Source organism: Candoia aspera, chromosome 1 (assembly GCF_035149785.1).
Source record: "Candoia aspera isolate rCanAsp1 chromosome 1, rCanAsp1.hap2, whole genome shotgun sequence".
Lineage (NCBI taxonomy): Eukaryota > Metazoa > Chordata > Lepidosauria > Squamata > Boidae > Candoia > Candoia aspera.
Genome location: NC_086153.1, coordinates 280643014 through 280665968, shown reverse-complemented (window position 1 = coordinate 280665968; position 22955 = coordinate 280643014). Strand labels below are relative to the sequence as shown.

Below are 22955 nucleotides of genomic sequence, written 5' to 3'. Positions count from 1 at the left end.
AAGGCGGGGCGTCGCATGGCGCATGCTCGGTGCCCTTTGTGTCCCGGGCTGGCTGGCGGGCGGGCGGCTGGCTGGCTGGCTGGCTTGGAAGAGGCCTGCCGCTCAGAGTGCCGCACCGTCCGCTGGGCCCGCTGTGAGGAGGGGACAAGAGCGGCGGCGCGAGCTCCGCCATGGTGAAGAAGCGGAAAGGCCGGGTCCTCATTGACTCAGACACCGAGGACAGCGGCAGCGAGGAGAACCTGGACCAGGTGAGTAGTGGCACTACCGCCGCCGAACTGGGCCCCAGAGCTCCATCATCGCCTCTGCCTGGATGGCTCTTGGTGGGTGCCTTAGGGTACCCCTCGGATCCAAACGCCTTTCGTCTCTCTCTCCCCGGGCTAGCGCGGAAGAGGAGTCCCTGCAGCTCCTGTGGGAGGGGAGAGCGTGTGTGTATATGGGTCGCGAAGAGAGGGCTCTCGGCATTCGCAACAAACGTGGTTGAGGAGAAGGAGTAAAGGGGCTTTTGAAACGCGGTGGTGTTGATGTAGTGAAGACGAATAAGAGCTGGGAGTTAGGCGAAAAGGATGCAGTTTGGCAGGTGGCAGGATGGAGTATGTTGTGACTCTGTAGAGCCGTGAAGCTGAGATCTATTTGAACAAGACTTCTTTGAGTCTCTTGCTCTCCCCTGATGGTTGTGCGTTCTCCCCTGATGGGAAATAGGAATATCCAACTTAGTTGGGTTTTAAACCGTTGTAACCACTTTTTTATTTTTTATATTTATATTTCAAATTTCGTCACCGCCCATCTCGCACAAAGCAACTTTCTCTATCTGACGTTCCTTTCTCTTTCTAAACTCTATTTCATTTATATTAAAATTCTCCTAGGTTTTGTACCCATTTCTTAATTTGCAACCCTTGCTTGAACTTAGCTAGTTTCTCAATGTCTTTGCAGCATTCATAGGGATCAGGGACTAAATCTCTGTTTGTACCAAAGAAGATTCCCCCATGTAGATTTTTTACAGTGCATTCATTGTTGCTGAGTTTTATGTGCTGAGATTAGTTTTGTCTCTAGGTCAGCCTTTTTTCAATAAGGCACCAGTGTGGGATACAGATACTATACTTCTTTGACAGCATGAAAGGATTCTAAATTCTAGTCAGTACATCTTAAATGGATTTTTTGTGGAAGATTGGTTTGGTTCCTATCCATTAATATGCCTGTTCTTCTGGGTTGTTCTTTGTGTATGAAAACCATATAATTGTAGAACAGTGAGCAACTATTGTAGAAACTAGGCCAAAACCAGTAAACGATAATATACCTTTTGGACAGGAGGAATATCATGGCCTACATCCATGTCTCCACTTGTATCTAACCATGGTACAAACATGCTCACAGTTTTTTGTACTGTGTCCCCATGACATTACTGTCATCTCATCTTCACCCTATGAGAGAGACAGGCTTAAGTTGTCCTTGGTTGTACCAGTGCTGTAAAAGTATTTTCATTTTTATTCTGACACCATCCAAGGACTGCCTCAAGGTTCATAAAATCTGTTAAGCTTCCCTAGGAGGGAACTCAGATGACTGGGAATAGAGGCACAATGGGTTTGGCAATAGGGACAGCATATTTTGTCCCAGTAGGAGTTTCCTCCTGTTTCAAGGATGGGTTGAAAGCACAATAACTCAGTAGTGAAGGAATGATATTTTGCGATGATCTTGGGTTGAAAAGCAGGATATGATTGCTGCTCCTTATGTGTATAAATTGTGGAGAGTAATAAATATTTATTCAACAAGGAAACCATAGAATCAGACCTGATTGTATCATGTGAAAAGTTCCCTGGTATTCTCTCTGTCTTCATTGTGGTATTGTAAAACAGCTTTCCTGAGTCTGGGGCCTTCTAAATTTAACACACTCTTATTACTACTAGTCAGCATCAGCATGGCTATATAGATTTCAGATAATGGCAATGCAGTCTGACACATCTGATGGACGCTGAATCGGAGAAGGCTGCAATAGAGAAATAGTTACTGATGAACTTTTCTGAATCTTGAGCTCATTAGTTGTTCTATCAAGAAAAGGAAGTTTATAGTGGAGAAACTGAAGATACAGTTTCTTGCAGAAGGTATTCATCAGGGAATAGGGAACAGGGTAGGGATCATAATGGGTACCATTCTGCCTGCAAACATTTCTCTTGTGCCTACAAAGTTCCCAGGCCTGTTTATTTTAATTTTAAGAGGTTTTCTTGCAATAACAAAAAGAAAGGGGAATTTTAGAAAATAAAAATCTTAGCTAGTGTGTAGAAGTCTATGCATATGCCCAATAATAGGTATTTTGTGACTGCTCACACCCACCACAGCCATTGATGTTTACATTCTTTTATATAAAACATGTATTCCATGATTTTAATGCTTACGTTTCAAACCGTTCTCAATTTTAGAAGTTCATAAGTACTTTTACTATAGAATTAAGCCATGTCCATATAAGGCTTTTCTATATAGCCTGTCTTCCATTTCCAGGCAATTCTCAAAAATTATGTTAATCTACTTTAAAATATGAAGGTTTCAAATCTATTTCTTTCTTGAAGGTGTATTGATCATATGTTCCTGAGGTTTTATGGCTGCCTCTCCTTAACCCAATTGCAAGTTTTCATTATTGTTACCTTCAATCTTCAAAGTTAGAATGGTTTCTTATACTGAGTCAGTGTCACATATTTTGTGGATGGTACGGAGGCTCAACATTCTTCATAATTTATGACACTTCTTTCAGGGAATAACTAAGCCCAGCCTGCTTCAACAGGAAGATGCCTGTTGTATCTATATGTTCACAGATGCCAACTGTTTGGAATGGGAGAGATACTGTTGGCATGATGTGGCAGGAGGCCAGCTGATGGATATCTGTGGAAGCCTCCCACCCTGTTCAGTTTATTGTATTTATGAACAGTTCCTATTTTTTTGTTTTTTTTGTGTGCTGATTTGGACAGCCAGTGTGGTCACCAACTGTGAGGGACCCCTTGTTCCAGCAGCTACCTCCTTTTAGATTGGATGGAGATCTATTACTATGTTATTGGAGAATATAAGGGATTTAAAATTGGTGAAGGAAACTACAACCTCGATCAGGAGTAGTTTCAAATGTTAACTAATTACTGAAAAAGCCTTTGTATTGATCTGTTCACAAGTAACCTCAGTACCAAAATGGCCAGCCCTTTCTCAAGATTTTAAGACTCAAGCTAGTGTCTGCAGTTGCCCTGTCAGTCTGGAAATCCCAGAATTTTTTGTATGCTTTTTCACTGTTAATGAAAACTCTGTGCAAGATTCAAGCAGATCAAGTTGTTGGCCATGTTCTAGAATAGATAGAGCATATTTCTCAGATTCCATGGATTTCAAGATTTTCCAATCCTGATGGATTCTGGTCCATTTGGATCTCTCTCATAAGGTTCAATCCTCCATCAACATATTTTTGAACCCATAGCAGTTTCACTCCTGGATTGATAGCTCCTGGATTTTTAACAGTTGTGTGTAGGAGTTCATCTATTTCCCATGATTCTTCTACTGGCAAAAGAAAAGAAAAGAAAAAGGGATCAAATATGCGATGTTCTGCAGGAGGTGTTAGCATCACTGTATCAAGTCTGATACCTCCTAGGAACTAACTCTTCTTATGTAACCAGAATGACACATTATGGTAAGTCCAAGTGCTACTTTCCAGCAGTTTAGTTTGGAATTGAAGCTAATGCCCTTATTTTCAAGAGGCTGATAGCAACTTTACACGGTGTACCAGAAGATAAGGTCAATTATTTTTTTTCTGTAATGCAGTATCTATAGGAGCACTATTTATGTCTTCTCATATTTAGTTTCTGTTGGAATTTTTCTGGCTTCTGCTGACCATACCTCAAGGAATCATTTACTGTAGAAAAGTATTTTCCTAGTGGTGCTATTCCTTGGCAAAATGGATAAGCACCTTAGGATGTTTTCAATTAGGAAAGAACTATATGTTCATTCTAATAGGATTATTCACAGTTTCATCTTAAGATAAATTTTGTTCTATAGAATTTGGATTATTATGCTATCATTTTACAGCCTATGCTGCAGTGGCATAAGGTTGGTGTGTGTGGTCTCTTAGGATATTTTAGCAATACTATGAGGAGTTCAGATGATCTGATAGTGTATGGCTTGTCAAAAGATGCACAGGGAAAGGTAGCATCCAAATTACTGTTAACAGGTGGTTTCAGATCATATGTTGCTTTCACCTAACTAACGGTTGTCTGCCAGATACTGGAGCCCATTTTGTATGTGGGACCACTACTTCCATTCAGTTGATGCAAATATTCCCCTGCAACAAAAAGCATTAGAAGTGTTCATATCTGAAATTATTGCTTTTCGGTATAAATTTATTGCCTGCTCCAGCTCCTTTTCATCAAGAATAGAGAATATTTCTGTTTCTGGTCAGTAACAGATAGTCTTATTCCCGTTGTATCTGTATTTAGCAGTTCTTTAGGAATGCATTTCCACAGATTTCCACAACTGAAATTGTTTTCTTCTTGTTCCCATATTTTTTCTTACATTTTCTTCTGATTATATTTATTTGTAAGTGCTTTTCTAGTGGTTAATGCTATGCTTCAAGTACTACAACTTGTTTGCAGGGGTCATTTTGGGAAATACTATTACATTTTTCTAATGTTTAATCCAATCTTTTATGAAAGAGAAATTAAAACAAAGTTATTATGTGTTGACCACGAGAACACTTCATGGTTTACCTTGCTGCTAATTCTTATTTAGTCACAACTACAGCATGAGTTCCTTTTACTCTGAAAGTTAAATATGATTCTATGAGAAACAATAGATGATTTCCAAATGTATACTCTATTCATACATCAACAGAATTAATGCCATTCTCTTTAAATACATGTACTTGAAGCTGATTTTACTGAATTCAGTGGAAGTAACTCCTATTCATAAAATGAATAGGCTATATCAAGTGCTATGTGCTGGTGCTTCCTTTCACTCTCCATCTGTTGAGGTATGCCTCAGGTACGCTATAGAGAGTCTTCCAGTCCTTTGGAGCTAAGCTGGTACACCGGGGATAGAGGGTGAAGGAAAAACGTGTTCTGTCATAGAATATATTTTTTTTAATTGTATGGCCTAGCAGTTTGGTGTTCATGCTGCTTTTTTCTTGCTGGGAAATCCCTGTGAGGTCCAGCAGCCAGATGTGTAGACTATTTAGCCATGACAAGCCATGTTGCCTGGGGTGCACCATGAGGAGGCTAGTCTACATTGCACTGAGCTGTCATAGAATGATACTAATGGATACAATCCAAGACTTTCCCCAATCAGTTTAGACCCATATAGTTCATTTTAGTATCATGATAGGTTATTTAGGAAGCTGGACAAGTAGGAATGGTTGCTTACCTATTCTTGATGAGACAGTTACTTTTAATTTGCTTTAATATTAATGTCAGGTTTTACAGTTTGAGGGTACAAATAAAAAAATCCCAAGTTTTGTATCAGTCATGCACATTATTAAGAGTAATTGGTAAATTTTAAAATTTGGTGGGGGGGTTCTTTACATTAATTTGTAGAAGAGAAAGCAGCTGTGAAATGCTTCCATCAGAAAAGACAGTTGGTGGCTGTGGAAAAAGTTAGAGAAAAGAATAAAACTGCTTAAATATATAGAATATAGGGGGGAAATGGAAAATAAGAAAGAAATAGAACAAAATAGAACAAAAAATAGTATTATACATATAACAAACAGTTCTGTTTTTAAATACAACATTAAACCATGACCACACAGAGTAATACAGATCAGTGGATAGAGAGCTAGTTAATAAGAATGAATACATATCATCAGTCCCAGATTGAGTATATGAATTTATGTTTCTGTTGTTGCAGAATTTTTACAGCCCTGCCCTGCACAATAAACCTATAATTTTTCATGTATTGATACAATCAAAATCTTTGGTGCATAGTTAAAAATTACATTCATATCTTGATTAAAAGAAATCAAGTTCCTGACTTGATTTAAGGAAGGTCAGCCGTAAAACTGTATAATTGTTCCCAGTGTTGTTTTGAAACTTGATTGCTTGAATTCCATAAAAATATCAAAATACATCCCAGTGACTGAAAATCATGAAAAGTACCTTGTCTCTCTCAACCCCACCATCTTCATAAGGTTGCTGTAATTTGGATAAAGAAACTCTAGAGGGTTGTCCTTCCTATAAAAACTTTATTTACAACTTATACATCTATTTAAAATGATTAAAGGCTATTAACTAACAACAACAACTAGGTTAAGAATCTTCAGTATACTTTTCAATTTTGAAATAATATTCATTTTTATAACACCTTTCCCCCAAAATTTAACATGTTTGAATCTATATTACATGTTTGCATCAATATTACATTGAGGTAAATAATTTAAAATATTTATATATACAAAAATCTTAATGTAAGGTATTTAAAAGACTTCAGTAAAACCCAAATTTTCACAAAATTTCCCTTGAACCAATAGGAAATATATCAGACTTAGTTTAATTAATCAGATTGCCTGAAAATTTATCAGACTTCTGTACTGTATCAATGCATTTTGGTAAAGAACATAATTACCTATAAGACTTTATATACTATCAACATATAGTTAATCTCCAGCAGCTATTATGCACAGGATGTCATTTGATTGCCTGATTAAAGCAAGGCAGTGGTTTCAATATCGTTAGATGTAGAAGGAGATAAAGGACATTCTTGACAAGATAATTTAATTTACCACAATCTTGATCGAAGTATCAGAGTGCCACATTTTAATCTAGTTATTAAAAAAAGGGAATTTGTACTTGACCAAAACTTGCTCCATAAATAGAATATCAGCTGCACTATTATCAAGTACCTTTTTTTCCATCCAGTGAAGCTTTCATCCTTTTATGAAATCAGATTGCATAGGATGGGCAACCAAAAATAAATATCATCTGTAATCTATATACCAGAGTCACTGTCAACATGTCATCAACGTTTAACCAAAAATTAGACAATAACTTGCACAATCAGTAGTCTTTACCAGCTTCCACAATCACAACCAAACAGGCCTCATTAAAGGAAATTTGAAAAACTTTGTTAAAAAACATCATTATAAATCTACAAGAGGAAAAACAATCAGTGTATGTCATAATAGCATGCAGTAGGATAACCTACAGGAATCTCAAACTCTTGTTTAGATTTAATAGTGGCTACTATTCTCTAAAAAAGAGAAAGAAGAGAAAGTTGCAGCTAAATAAACAGTTTGATCAGATGTTATTTTTCAAACAATGCTATTTTAAAAATTTCTTCCTTTGACTCAGTATTATAAACTCAAGTGGAATCTTTTTCTTAAAAAAACCCTTCTTTGTTGCTCTTTCATTGGAGAGGCCAGTAATCTTTCCTCTTACCACCAGCATCTTTGCTTTGTATGATTTAGTGTTTCAAGTAGCTTTGGATCATTTTCTTAAATAAATGAACAAGTATAATGTTTTTGACTCATTTGTTTAATTGGATTCTCTTTATCTGTTTTAGAACTTGACTGGAGAACAGATCATGTTTTAGGTCATATTTGTGCAGAAATACTGAAAATTCAAAAGGGTTCACAAACTTTTAACTTCCACTGTAATTATTAACTATTCTGCTTATTATTATTAAAAATGTCCTTCTGATAATAATTTCTTGCTGCTTGTACATGTGTCAAAGACTTATGAATCAAAGTCACTGTGCGCCAAGCAGATTTTGAGTTTTCCCTAGTAAATGTTTTCACAACCCATATTCTAAATAGAACATCTTTGTCACATGCAAGAACATGAGTTTCTTGTACAAAGAACCTTCAGGACCTAGGTTGTATAGTCTGTAATTCTCCTCTTAGAATGACAACTAAGGCCTTGATTATTCCATGAAACTACTAAAGATGACATAAAAATACTCAGAGTATTGCTGTAGTTCAATACTAAATGTTCAAGATTAGCTTTTTTTCCCAAAACACACACACAAGTCATGAAAAAAATACTCAAGGAAAACAAAAATAATAAAAGACTTGGGGGAAAATGCAATACAATTACCTTTTAAAATAAAATTGAGAAAAATAAACCAGAAGGGAGGTACTGTAGGTACTATAGAATGCATAAACTCCTTGCTGCCACCCACCCCAGCCAAAGGTAGCCATCTCCCTTAAAAGCATGTTTTATATAATAAAAGACTACTGCTTTTTAAATTTCATCTGGTCCCAGTCTATTTGCAGCCTCCAGGTTGAAAAAAGTCTCCTGGAAGGAGACTGTTGGAGAAAGGAAAAAATGTTTAATACTCTTTCTCCTGCTGCCAGAGGAGCTCCACTAAATAATTTGCACTTATCAATTATCTGTGGAGACAACTCTGGAAAAAGTGCTAAACATCTTAGCATTCCATACTAAAGATCCCAGTTGCTACGATAAATGCAAAATATACTGCCATCTTATAAACCTTAAAAATACGACGGATTTCTGAATGAAAGCAGAAACCCACAGAATCAGCAGTTTCTGTCTCCAATTTATATTCCATCTGCAGTGAGAAATTTCATGTTTGAATTTTTCCATGGGCTGCTATCAAATGTTCTTGCTCAGTTTTGTAAGGAATGTTTAAAAATCATATATTATTTCTGCAAAGCAGAACTCATATATGGGCCATTTCACCTTGAACAGCTTTATTTCCTTTCAACACTGTTTCTGCATCTGTGGTTTGTTGTTTAACAGAATTTTAAAGTTGAGTGATTCTTTTTCACCTTCATGTTTCAGTAACAAAAACTTTAGTAACACTGTACCATATTCTTAATCAGAGAATCCAGCCTCTGCATCATCTCAAATTACTATATTTCAACTTATTCTGAAATGTTTATACGTTTAGACCTTCTAAAAGACTTTAAATTATGAGCAAGATGTTTTAAAGTGAGAAGCAACCTCAAGTAGCCCAAAGCCCCAAACCATAACATTTCCACCACAGTTGATATCAGGTTCTTCTGGTGAAATGCTGTCTTTTGTTTTCACCAAACATGTCTTCTGGTATTGTGGCCAGATAGCTCTGTCTTTGCCTTGTCTGTCCAGAGCACATTGTTCCAGAAGTGCTGGTCTTTGCCTAGGTGATCATGAGCAAACTTTAGTCTTGCCCTGATGTTCTTTCTGGACAGCACAGGTTTCCTCTTGGCACACTTCCCATGTATATCTAATTTGTGCAGCTTCTTTCTAATGGTAGACTCATGCACTTTGACATCACTAATGGCGAGAGCTATCTTCAGGTCACACAATGAAATTCTGGGGTTCTTAGAGACTTCCTTCAGCATCTTGCATTCTGATCTCAGGCTGAACTTGCTGGGATGGCCTGGTGGCACCTGTCAGGAATAAGGCAGAGGAGCAACGCTGAGTCAGGAATGAAGCTCTGGTCTTTATTGTTCTACCCTATTGACAGAATCTTGCCAAAACTGAACAGAACTAGCAAACTCTAAGGGAAAAACTCCAGAACTCTAAGGTGGTTCCTTTCTGATCTTCTTGGCTGGGAACCCAAGGCTTTCTACATTGCGCATGGATTTTCCCCCCTGGAAAGGACTCCCTCTGTCTTCACCAGTGATCTCCATAACATCACCCTCCCCTTCAGAAACACATTCCATCAGGTTTAAATAAGACAGGTTTCTCCACATCCTCTCTAATGGTGTTCTTATCATTTGCACCTTGTAATTTTAGGTATTTGAGGTGGGGATAAATGTAGGGGTGTACTTTTTTCTGCATGTGAAATTTGCATTCATGTTTATTTAAATTACACCACAGACTACAAAATGTAAATGATGCATGCTATTTGTTATATCCCATTTATTTATCAATATTGCTGAAATGAAGATAAAATACTGTATGTTGAAATATGTTGAAATATGTTGAAAAAAGTCAAAAATTTCAGTGAGCTGTACAGGCATACCTCATTTTATTGTGCTTTGCTTTATTGCGCTTCGCAGATATTGCAGTTTTTTTTACAGTTTGAAGGTTTGTGGCAACCCTGCTTTGAGCAAGTGTATTGGCGCCATTTTTCCAACAGATTAGCATTTTTTAGCAATAAAGTAGTTTTTAATTAAGGTATGTACAGCTGTGTGAAAAAGAAAGTACACCCCCTTTGAGTGCTATGGTTTTATGTATCAGGACATAATAAAAATCATCTGGTCCGTAGCAGGTCTTAAACTTAGGTAAATACAACCTCAGATGAACAACAACACATGACATATTACACCATGTCATTATTTATTTTACAAAAATAAAGCCAAAATGGAGAAGCCATCTGCGAAAAAGTGAATACACCCTTACTGCCTCCATAGGTATTAAGAGGCTAAGTAGCAGCCAGGTGCTGCTAAGCAAATGCCCTTGATTAATTGATCATCAGCAAGTGTGACCACCTCTATAAAAGCCAAAGTTTTAGGAGTTTGCTGGTCTTGGGCATTCAGGTGTGTGTTAACACAATGCCAAAGAGTAAAGACACCAGCAGTGATCTTAGAGAAGCAATTGTTGCTGCCCATCAGTCCGGGAAGGGTTATAAGGCCATTTCCAGATAATGTAAAGTCCATCATTCTACAGTGAGGAAGATTATTCACAAGCGGGAAACATTCAAGACAGTTGCCAATCTTCCCAGGAGTGGATGTCACAGCAAATTCACCCCAAGGTCAGACCATGCAATGCTCAGAGAAATTGCAAAAAATCCAAGAGTTACATCTCAGACTCTACAGGCCTCAGCATGTTAAATGTTAAAGTTCATGACAGTACAATTAGAAAAAGACTGAACAAGGATGGTTTGTTTGGACGTGCTGCCAGGAGAAAGCCTCTTCTCTCTAAAAAAAAACATGGCAGCACAGCTTAGGTTTGCAAAGTTGCATCTGAACAGCTAAGGACCACATGATTTTTATCATGTCCTGATACGTAAAATGACCTCAAATAGGGTGTACTTTCTTTTTCACACAACTGTATGTTGCATTTTTAGACATAATGCTATTGCACACTTAATAGACTACAATATAGTGTAAACATAACTTTTATATATACAAACCAAAAAATTCGTTTGACTCACTTTATTGTGGTGGTCTGGAACTGAACCCACAGTATCTCCAAGGTATGCCTTTACTGACTTTTTCACATGACTGTAGCTTTCTGTGTATGCCTCCCTCTCCTATCCAGAGGCTTAATGGATTTTCCAAAGTAGATTTAAGGAACTGCATGAGTGCAAAGAGGGAAATTCCCATTCCTTGTGTATTCTTGGATTTTGCTCTTTATTTTGACAAAATATGTGAAACAGTCTTTAGTGACCATGATACCAATTTCCCAAATACTCAGTTAAATAATGCATTTTTGAATATCTGAAAATTCTTTGCTGATAACAGCTTAAGTTCAGATTTTTAAAAGAGAAATAAATGGTTTTACTACCAGGTAGTGGAATTACACTAGTTATGACATAGTGTTAGTACTTTTCTAATTCTGTGTTTCCTTGTTCTCTCATTGCATGAAACTGGTGGGCAGTCCTACTTCATAAGAATCAAAACAGTAAAAATAGAATACTTCAAATAATAAGAATTAGCAGAATCGATGTTATTAACTAAGAAAGATCAGGCTCCCAAGAACTTTATTCAGAAAGAAGTTCAAAGGTGTAGGAGTCTAAAAGGAAGGATACTTCCTATGTACATTTTAAATTTTAGTTTGTGTGGCAGACCTCAGCATGACATATTATTTTAAAGAAATTTTAATTGAGATCCTATTTAACATTCTGGTAGGATTCATATGGGAGAAGGAACACTTGAGTAGAAATTCTTTCTCTTTAACTTTGGAGAGAGTTCATGTTTAAACAAACTCTGTATTTGTGTTCCTTCCAGGAGCTCCTGTCATTGGCCAAGCGGAAACGTGGTGACTCTGAAGAAAAGGAAACACCTGCTAGCAAGCCTACAGCATCTTCAGACTCTGAGACTTCAGACAGTGATATTGAGGTTAGTCTGTGTTTAATTGTGAATTGAATAAAACAAAGTAATGTGAATTAGATCGTTCTGGTGCTGAGATTATCATCAAATATGAAACATTAGTACACACCTGTGAAGGCTAGATATACGTGATACTGCTTGGCTTTGTGATAGTGTGGGCCATGAACTGGGAAGTAGCTCATGTTCCCTTGATTCCTATGGAGAAATTATCTCAAAATGGTTCTTAAATAAAGAAGTCTTAGAGGGAAACTCCAGCATGAAATGATTGATTCTATAACTTGTCAGGAAGTTCAGTCCTATCATCTCCAATGTAGAGATAATTTTCATCTGAATTTTATTTATGGATTAAGAAATGGATGTGCTGTCTTTTGATTCATGGAATTAAATAACAAAAATATCCTGTAATCAGCAGCTAAAAATAGCAATAAACAATACAAACAAAGTAAAATGGAATAAATTAGAAGTATAAATATTCTGCATAAAAATAAAAAGATCATAAATATAAGTATCCAGTACAAGCTGCAATGACATTGTATGCATCATTACGTCTTCATGCAAATGATTTGATTCATGTAATTTGTATGGTGATGTCAAGTTGTGACATCTCTTGTTCCCCATTACCTGTGGTTTCCCATGAAAATAACTCTGAGCTTAGAAGGTCTCCAAATAATTTCTGTTGTTGTTACTACTACTACTGTTTTCTAGACTTTGCTTATAGAGTGGTACTTGGTAGAGCTGTAGGGAGTTACGGTTATTTTGAAGAGCTGTTTCTTATTTATAAACCTTATTTATCCACAGAATTCATTCCCTAGAAGCAGATGGCTCCTTAAGTTTAGGACTTTACAAGAGTAGTAGAGCCTAATAAAAGTTGCAGTTTCATATACACTTCTGTTCCCTAGTTACAGGTTAAATATACTTATCTAAAGTATTATTTAAAGTATATCTAAAGTATATTTGAATTCAGTTGGACTGATTTCTGAATAGCCACATGATGACAAAACTGATGATGTCCTGGTACCTGTAAGAAAGTCTTGTTGGATTGGAATAATGGCTTATCTAGTCCATGATGTTTCTTCCTAGAGATGCCTGTAGGAGGCCTAACAGCAGACCTTGACAGTGCTCTCATGCTCAGCAATGACAGTTGTTCAGAAACATTACTTCTGTTTAGTGTCTTACGCAAAAAATCCTCCATGTGTTTCCCTAGTTTTTCATTTATTTAGATGGAAGAAAATTTCATTCTAAGGAGAAGAGAAAAATCAGTGAAATCTGCTTGGCCTAATTTACTTATGAGTGGCCATAGGCTGTGCATATTAATGTCATGTTTTTCACTGTTCTGTCACCTCTCCAACAGATTGCAGCCTCCCTGGCTTCCCATGTTTCCATGCAACCCCAGCAAAAGACATTGTGAGGGAACTTTACCCATTGGGCATTTTTCAGATTGGAAACCTGGGCAGCCAGAGAAGTTTCAGAGTGATAGAAAGATGCGAGACTCAGATGCTTGGAGTAGAGCTGTGGAAGAAGCAGCTTTCATTTCTCTGAATACTCACAGCTTATATTTTCACCATCAAACAATTTGTTAATTTTATCTGTGGCTGGTAGAAAACACGCTAACTTTATCTCACTGTAATTAATGGTGTTCTTGTGGCAGATACCAGTCTAGCAGAGGATCAGCTTTTTGGCAAACAGATTCAGATTGTATTCTGGTTGAAGGGAAATGGTTAAGAGAAGTGTGTAATGTTGGTTGCAAACTACAACTAATAAAGTTGGCTTGTTTTCACTATTAATAGATAAATTACCTGTAGTTACAGTTTTGAATGACATACTAAATTGGTAACATTCAGAAATTCAAGTAGAGTTTTCCAATTGTGGGGAGGCAATTACTTTTGCTCTTGTAGTGGTAAACAGTGGTTTAGTACTATATCTTAATGGAGCTGTTTTCTACCTTATAAAATACTTCCTGTTCAGTTCTTCATTCCCTTTTCTAAGTAATAAAACTCTCAATTGTGCTATTTTTCTTGTTTATTATTATAAGACAATATTATTTGTATTATTTTATAGCTGTGGTTGTGTTAACTCACCAAATTAAATTTTGTTCATGGCTGCTTCAGCATTTATATGCACATCTGAACTCTTCTGGGTATTTAGCTTCATGAAATCTTTGAAGGTGCTTCAGCCTTTTCTCAAAACTCCTATCTTTCCTTTTATGCTATAGTGGACAGTAGGAGGTTCTAAAAACAAAAAGAAAGGAAAAGCTGCAAAAGTAGAGAAGAAGGGAGCCATGAAGAAACAGATGAACAAAGCAGCTTCATCAGGCAGCTCTGATAAAGATACCTCTGCAGAGAGCTCAGCACCTGAAGAAGGTATCAAAAAAAGGATGCATATATGAGTGATGGGAAGAATTTATACACGGGCTGAATTTACATAGCATGTTTACCCATGGGTAACTCAGCCCAATTTTCTTGGTTTGTATGACCCTTGCTTTCACTAGTTCTTTTAATCTTTCATTGTAAACAATCCACTCAGTCATGCTTTCTGTTTATATTCATTCTTTTGCCATATGTACATATAGATAGGCTTAGCCTTAAATCACATAATCAGAATAAGCAAACCTTTTTCTAAGCAGATACTCACCATACAGTTATCATTCTCATTCATACTGGTTCTCCAGATGGCCCAGTCACTTTTCTCTTACCTCTTGTCTTGTTGCCACCCATCCATTCATATTGTTAGAAAGTCCCCAGAATCACATTCAGAATCTTGCACAGCTTTTCCCAAAACCCATCTCTGGTTCTTTCATTATCATTGTTCATTGAAGTGTAACATGCAGTTGTCACTGGTCTGTGGATTCCTATTTTCATACATACTCACAGTAATGTATGCTACCAATTCATACCGATTTCTGATATACAGTTTTACCCGTTCATTTATAATTAAGCCTGTACCTTCACTTCCATGTATGTATTCAATAATTCCATTCTACAGGATAAGTCTGCCTTCATTCAGATATATGGCATCATTTTTCTTTTTCTACAGACATTCAAAATTTTTCAAAATTTTTCTTTCTTTCATATCAATTGCTAATTCATGCTCTTTGCTATTTACTACCCTTATGTTTGAAATTGCAGTTTTCCATATGCCATAGTTGTCACCAAATGGGCTCATAGGTATTGACCTCCACCAGTCATCATGGCCTGGATTTCATATAATGCTTTATAATAATATAGAGGGGAAGTAGATTAGGTCATTAGATTTAGTCATGCCACATAGAGCACTCTCTGCTAATGGTAAGGAGAATAACAGCCACTTTTGGCACATTTGGCAAGTAGGCCACAAGCAAAACCAAAGCTCACTTTTACCTACAAATATATTCTTGCTTTTCTATGCAATTTAAGATTTCTAATCTGGAGACTACCTTGCAAGTCAACATGCTGTTGTGCACTCAGAAGCACTGATACCTATTCAGAACTGTTGGGTTCTGATACTTAGTAATAGCAAACAATAATGATGAATAAATAAATGCTACCAATAAGTGTATAGAAAATGCACTTCTGCTCACTGCAGTCTTTCTTGTCCAACTCTGTCAAGCAGTACAGGCTTCAGGACTGATACCAAAGACTGTATAATAGTATGTATGGAATGTCAGTGCCTTGCATTCTAAAAGCTGTTAGTAGCTGTATACTTAACTATAAGTTACATTCAAATAGGAGCACTTGAAAAATATTTCTGGAGGGAAGAAGCCAAAAAATAGTGAATTTGTGTTCAGTGTAGGAAGAATATAGCTGGGAAAAAAGAGAATACAGGTTGGATGAGGAAAATGATAAGGAAAATGATTTCTTAGCTATTTTTATTTTTAATAAATTTTGAGGCTTTTGTTTACTTTTCAGAATGCTCTTCAAATGTGCTATTGCTGTAACCTAATTTAGGTAGGTTGAAAAATGTATTTTGGGATATTCTTAATTTTGAATTCTTCTTGAGTTTCTTGCACCTTTGGTGAATTCCTATAGATTTTGCTTTAAAGTAATTTCTTTTCGGTCTTGTAACTCAATTTTATACAAAATTGGGCCATTTAATTAATCACAGTTCAGCAAGGGCTAACAAGGGTATATTAAAGTTTATTTCTAGCAGAGTCAAGGTTTGTCAGTGGTACCTGCTGTCTTCCTCACAGGTATGTGTGCATTCTGTTATTATTCTATATGTTGTTTTCTAAAAAGCTTAAACGACAGATAGGCATATGCCTGAAAAGCTTAGAATCCAAATGCAGCTGGGTATGCAGAAGCAGAATGGAGACGCAAGAGTAAGAAGAAATGGTGGTGAGCCTATCATAATTACGAGTTCCTTGGCTGCCCCCCAACGGATGATTCTTTCTGTTTTCTTTCAGGAGAAGTATCTGACTCTGAAAGCAATGGTTCTTGTACCAGCTCAGACTCTGAAACTTCATCTGAAGATGAGTTTACTGATGGCTACGGAGAGGATTTTATGGGTGATGAAGAAGATAGAGCTCGCCTGGAACAGATGACAGAAAAAGAAAGAGAACAGGAGTTGTTTAATCGGATAGAGAAGAGAGAAGTTTTGAAGAAAAGGTGAGCTTTTGGTTAGGTTAATTTGTGCAGCCTTTTCATATTACTGTATGTCTGCAACATTCCTTTCATTTTAGACTTCTAGGATCCATGTTTTTTTTTCCTTTTGCTCCATATCACTTTTCAGCCTTCTGAAGAAAACATCAGAAAATTGGGTCCTAGTTAGTCTTTGGTTTTGTCTGTGAAAAACAAGCATAGCCATCGAAGAAATGCAGATACATAAATAATTATCATTAAAATGTAAGAAGTTACCTGCATCTGTTGCTTGTTCATTTCACTTTTATTGATTCATAGTTGAGCTCTCAGAAAAGGCAACACAGTTACTTGAGCCTGACAGAAATAATGGGGTACAGTTAGGGGGTTGCATAAAATGAGAAATGTGGTTTTGCCCCATGCATGGACCAAACTATTATTGCTCTGAAATTCAGTCAGACCATTCCAGGTGTGTCATGCTCCATCCAAAGCAAAATTGGATCACTTACATAAATCCAGGTTTCAGCCAAGACAAACTTGGATGAGTACAAAGGAGGGTGTATCTAGTCCCTTGCCCCTTCTCCTCCACACGATATATGTGTCCTAGTCCACCCAATGATCTTCCCAGTGTCCACCTTCCTCTTGCTTTCCCTTAGCTACCACTCACAACTGAATTCAGTCTGATCTACTTGTGTGGCCCACCAGCTGTTCCTTATATGTTCTTCCCCATCACTACCTCACACTCATTTGAATTCTTTGCTGCTGTGTGCTGCCACCCTCTCCTTCACAATCTCCCACCCTGAAGCACCTGTGCTGGAACATGCCTTTTCCAAGGCTGTGCACAGACAAAGCACTTCTTAATCCTGCCTGATCCATCCATGGCCCACTCCATGCACAAAACATTTTGTACAATAGTACTGTAGTCATTTTGCACAACACTAGTAACAATTAAGAGGTTAATAACTGTTGCACAAATAGCAATGTACCTCTCTGCAGCCAAAATAAATGCAGAAAATGTGCTGATAAATGTAACTTCGACGGTCTCTTAATAAAAGTGGTTAAACCTCCAAATTTAAAAGCTTTTAGAAATGCTATATTCTTTTGTAGTAGGAAGAAGTACATGTGTGTGCAACAACTCACAGCAAATTACTGGTGTCCCGCTACCATTAGCAGCAGAAAACCAGAAATCTAGTCTACACCAGACAGCTGATAGAATGGCTTGGCTTCCTGACATTAAACTGGCTAGTAAGGAAGAGCGGGCAGATTCCTCACAGCTCTGTGGATCATAACTTTTTCAGTTGAAGGTTGCAGGCTGCCCTGCCATGCTCTTGAGTTCCTACTGTAGGTGGATTGGGTAGTTACTTTTTTTTTTAACTGCAGTTTTTTGTGAAATTTAAGCAGGATGAAGATGTTTTTACAATATAATGAATTATAGAATTCTATATAATTTTATTTGTAGCCCAGTGAATGGAGATCTTTAAAAACAATAGTTTTGTTCTGATCCTGCCAAATTTGCTTATAAGACTTTTTGGACTTCTAATGTCAACAGTGTGTCAGCCTTTCCAACCTGATGCCTTCCAGATGTTTGGGGCAACAAATCCTTAACTGTACGGCCTATTTGGAGAAGGCCTAGGTTGGAAAAAGTTGCAGGACAAGTTCAGAAGGTCATGAATTTAATTTAGTAGTTAGCTCAATGTCTGACTCTTTCAAGATACATATGGCTCCCACCCTGGCCCTGTTCAAAAGAGCTCTGAAAATGTGGCTTTTTCCCCAGGCCTTGCATTAGAGTGGGTGGCAGGTTCTGTGTGTTTGTCTTTTAATAGTTGCTTTTCTTTGGGGAGTTCTTTGTTTCAAATGTTTTTACTGTACACTATCCAGAGCTGCTGTAGAGCTGTAAGTAAATTTCTTAAATAAATAAAATATACAGTATGTCTGAATGCTATCTACAACAAATATAACTAAAGCAATCTTCCTTTTGAAAAAATATGCCTCATAATTCTTGATACTGGTTTCTGCTTTGGAACTGAGCAATTTCGTACTTAATATTGCCAGTAATTTGCATAGTTTTGTGCAAAAATCTAGAAAAACTATTTCATTTACTGCAACTGTTACAAAAGGTTTAATCATTTATGCCTTTTTGAAAATAACATCTTACATTTAGTTTGAATTCAGTGTACTATTTTGCTCCTTCCTGATTTCTGAATAACTTGGAGATTCCTACTTATTTTTTCCTTTGTTTGAACCCAGGTTTGAAATAAAGAAAAAATTGAAGACAGCAAAAAAGAAAGAAAAGAAAGAGAAAAAGAAAAGGAAAAAGCAAGAAGAAGAACAGGAGAAGAAAAAACTTACACAGATCCAGGAATCCCAGGTAAGAAACATAGAAAGCACACTTTACTACAAGTTGAGACTATTTAAAAACATATTTGTAAGGTTGCTTAAATTACTGTTCATCTTGTACCTAAATCCTAACTATACTGGATAAACAACTGGTCTTAATGCTCTAACCAAGTATTTTGGTAAAATAAAATATTCAGGCCTGATCCTTTTATAGAGTTCCTCTTATTTATGTAGCAATCTTTGATAAAACAAATTGCAGTAATATATTTGTGCTTCGGCTGTTGCAGCAAAAGCAAACGTCTCGTAATGAATTATATCCAGTGCCACATGAATGAAAGCCCTTTCCCCTCCTCTCTATGTCTTGTATTCCCCTATAATGCCATAAATTTCTCTAGAGCAGTGTTTCTCAAAGTGTGGTCCAAGGACCCTGGGGTTCCCCAAGACCCTCTCAGTTGTCTGTGAAATCAAAATTATTTGCCAACCTATGTTGAAAAATAATGCAATATTAAAATCCCATCAAACAATTATGAGAAGTGGTAGCAGCAGCAGCAGCAGTGGAGGAACAGCAGAGCCCTGCCTGGACCCATCTGAGTGGTGGATTGGCAAGCTGGCTGCAGATGGCGACATCTCGGCATCAGGAACACGGAATGGTGTGGCAAGCTGCTGGTGTAGCCTGGTGGGGTCACAGATCAGGTGTTTCTGCTGCAGCTGACTGGCAGTGTTTGGCCAGCCCCTGAAGGTGCAGTGGACTGCAGTCTGTTTTCTATCCTCCATTTTGTGGCCCACTCTGGGAACAGGATGGCAATTGGCTGGCTTTCTGCATTGGGGTGACTGTGGCTATGGCCCTGGGAGTAGGAGTCCTGGCTGAGTGGATGCCTGGGTGGATGCTGGCTGCAGGAGCTTGAATGGGTGGTGGTGCTGCAGGAGAACCAGAGTGCATCCTGTGGCTGCCACCTGGACCAGCAGCCATCATGGTAGCTGCTGCTTCCCTCTGTGTGGAATTCAAGTATTGTATGGACTGTTTTGTTTAGATCAGAAATAGCAAAACATAAGAGTAAGTGTGAGGCAAAATACCACTGCAAAGGCTCATTCCCTGGTAAAATCTCACCATATACCTTTTAAGATAGTCGAGATTATATATTTCTTTAGGTGATGTCACATAATAAAGAGAGACGGTCAAAGCGGGATGAAAAGTTGGATAAGAAATCCCAAGCCATGGAAGAACTAAAAGCGGAAAGGGAGAAAAGGAAGAACAGAACAGGTAAGTTAGAAAAAAAAGATATGAAAAACATAAACCATACAATATAGATGCCATTGAGCTCACTACTAACTCCTTGTATATCACTTATAAGATGGAAAGAGGTCCTTGATTGTTTTGAACATTCCTAGTTGTGAAGGAAGGCACAGCTTAATCTGGTTCATCATCCTCTTTCTCATGGTGACTGACCAGATGCTTTTGAGATGTCCATTAGCAATTCCTCCCCCAGTAGTGATATTCAGAGGCATTGTACTATCTTGGACATAGTGCAATAACCATCATGACTGGCCATTGTTGGTAGCTTGATCTCCCATTAATTTGTCAAATTCCTTTCCAGGTTTCTGAATTAGTAACTATAACTTTTCTGGCACTTTTTCCTTAATATTCATAAATATATTTTAGATTTCTCATATCTAATTGATAATATTTACACTAGAATGAAATTATCTTTCTATGAATGTAATTATCTCGCAGTGAAGCTAATTTTCCTTAAGTTGTATTTTAAAAAAAAAGCCAGGTGCTATTTTGGATGTGTCTTGTTAGTTCCAAACTCTGTTTTGGAGAAGACTGAAACTCTGTTGCATAGGTAGGTACATGTAGAAGAAATATATTGTGCACATACTCCTACTTGGTCAAGTAGAACAAGGGGAGAATATTTCCCCAATCCAGGTCCTGACTGTCATCTCCCAAGCAACAAATGCAGTTTCTGTCCCATGCCTAGGCCTAAACTTAGAGTGGAAGGAGTCCACTTACACTACTTTTAGGGCATTCTGCAACAGAAACTCTACCACCTTCTCAAGAACATGGCAGTAATTGTACAAGATACCTGGATCCAAGGAAAGCTTCTTCACAACAGGCTGTCCCACAGGTATCTGGTATGACTTCCTCTCCTGGAAAGATGTTGACCATTTCTCAAAGTGCAGCTAATTGCATCCTTCACAGTTACCCAAAAGAGCCAAAAAAAGGCATGGATCCAAGCCATAAGTGAAGTCAGAGATTCCATGGCCACTTCATCAAAGTCCATAGGTTGAGATAAATCTCAGATCACATTGCAAGGCATGTTCCATCAATCTAAACTCAAATTTAAGCAACTCTATTGGCAAAATGTTGTGCAAACAGGTCACAGCAGCTTGATGGCAAATCATTTTACCCATCTTTCCCCAAAAGAAGGCATGGCATTTTAAATTGTGCCATTGAACAACAACCCACTGATACAATAATGGTGATGCTTCAGCTTCGTTGTCTCCATGTAGGCTCGAACATGAGCTCTAACTCCTACTCAGTCAAGTTTACTTTCTGTGTTCCTCCACTGATGCTCCAAGCATTGCTCCTGTTGCTTCATCTTCCAGAGTTCCCCAGTAAATTAATCTGGGTTGGCAGACAGAGAAAGACCACTTGGGGGTGATTGTATCAAGTACTTTAGTTGTTTCCAGACTCCATGGCTCATTTTGACACTCAGTGAGACTGTTTGTTTAGTGAAAAACCTGCAAGTGCTCATCAGGATCCGAAAGAGCCTGGGGTCCATCTTAATTGGACCTCTCACTCTTTGGATGTTCTGGGTGGTGACAGTTCTCATCTGGACTAGGAAGTAATCTGGCCACAGCAGAGGACTCGGAGTAATGCTTTCCATCTTCATATTATGCTCAATGCTTTGAAACGAACAAAAGGTCTAACACATACCTACCTTGTGCTACAAGGTACCAGAACTCAAGAAAAGATTCTGCAGAACAGCAGGACAGGTGGTATATGAGCAGGATCCTCAGTTTGTCCCTATAGCCCAACTTCACACAGGCACTCACATCCCCTCATTGAATTTCCTGTCAGTGCTGGATGTACATTTGGCAGAATTCACAAAAGTGCTCCATTGAAGATCTAAGAGTGTGAGCAGATTGTATTGGAACAGGCTTAAACCAGATACAGCTTTATACACCAAAATGAGTGCTTTTTTCCATTGTAGCTGAGTTACTTGCAAAGAAGCAGCCATTAAAAACAAGTGAAGTATATTCAGATGATGAAGAAGAGGAAGAAGATGATAAATCTAGTGAGAAAACTGATCATTCATCCAGATCTTCATCTTCTGATGAAGAAGAAGAGTAAGTATTCAGTATCTACTTTGATTTCATGTAGCAGATAAAGCTGAATATGAGACCCATGTTTAATAATTCCTTTAGATCTTGAAATTTACTTGGCGATCTTAATGATTTGCTGTCTTCATAGCTTGGATAATTGTGGTTGGAACAAAAGCAATATGTAAATGTAATAAATAATAGAACTTATGGCTCCTTATCTAGTTAAATAACACATTAATGCTGTTGAACAGTATGGTCAGCAACTTGGTGGTAGCCATGGTGCATACAACATTCTAGAGATTGCTTAATGACCCCTGAATTTTAAAATAAATATATTTATTTTATTAAAATGCCTGCACTTTTGTGAATTTAGTTATTTTTATTTTTTTAATAATTTAAATAAAGCACTTAGATTGTTGTCAAGAATCACAGTCATGCCCACTGCTTGAAAAGGTTGTTGACCCTGTTGTATAAATATATTGGCTTTTCTAGTATACAAATGTAGTACTTTCAGACTGTTTTAAGATATGAATTATTTCCTTATAGTTGTTTTTACTTTTCCATCAAACCAGGAAAGAAGAAATTCCTCCTAAATCACAACCAGTTTCTCTGCCTGAAGAGCTGAATCGGGTTCGATTATCTCGACACAAACTGGAGCGATGGTGTCACATGCCTTTCTTTGCCAAAACAGTCACTGGTTGCTTTGTGCGCATTGGAATAGGAAACCACAACAGCAAACCAGTTTACAGAGTAAGTATACCCTTGAATATTTTCCCTTATTCTTGTTAATAATA

General features: G+C 37.5%; 1 protein-coding gene across 1 annotated transcript in view; it reads left to right on the top strand.

The window, feature by feature from the left end:
• Positions 1 to 22: 22 nt before the first annotated feature.
• Positions 23 to 22955, top strand: part of RTF1 (RTF1 homolog, Paf1/RNA polymerase II complex component) — a 34453-nt gene continuing 11520 nt past the window's right edge. The window contains 9 exon segments of the mRNA XM_063289919.1: positions 23 to 150; positions 152 to 248; positions 11846 to 11956; positions 14160 to 14307; positions 16326 to 16527; positions 18745 to 18865; positions 19984 to 20095; positions 22050 to 22185; positions 22734 to 22911. Of these exon segments, the coding sequence (XP_063145989.1) occupies positions 23 to 150; positions 152 to 248; positions 11846 to 11956; positions 14160 to 14307; positions 16326 to 16527; positions 18745 to 18865; positions 19984 to 20095; positions 22050 to 22185; positions 22734 to 22911 (1233 nt within the window).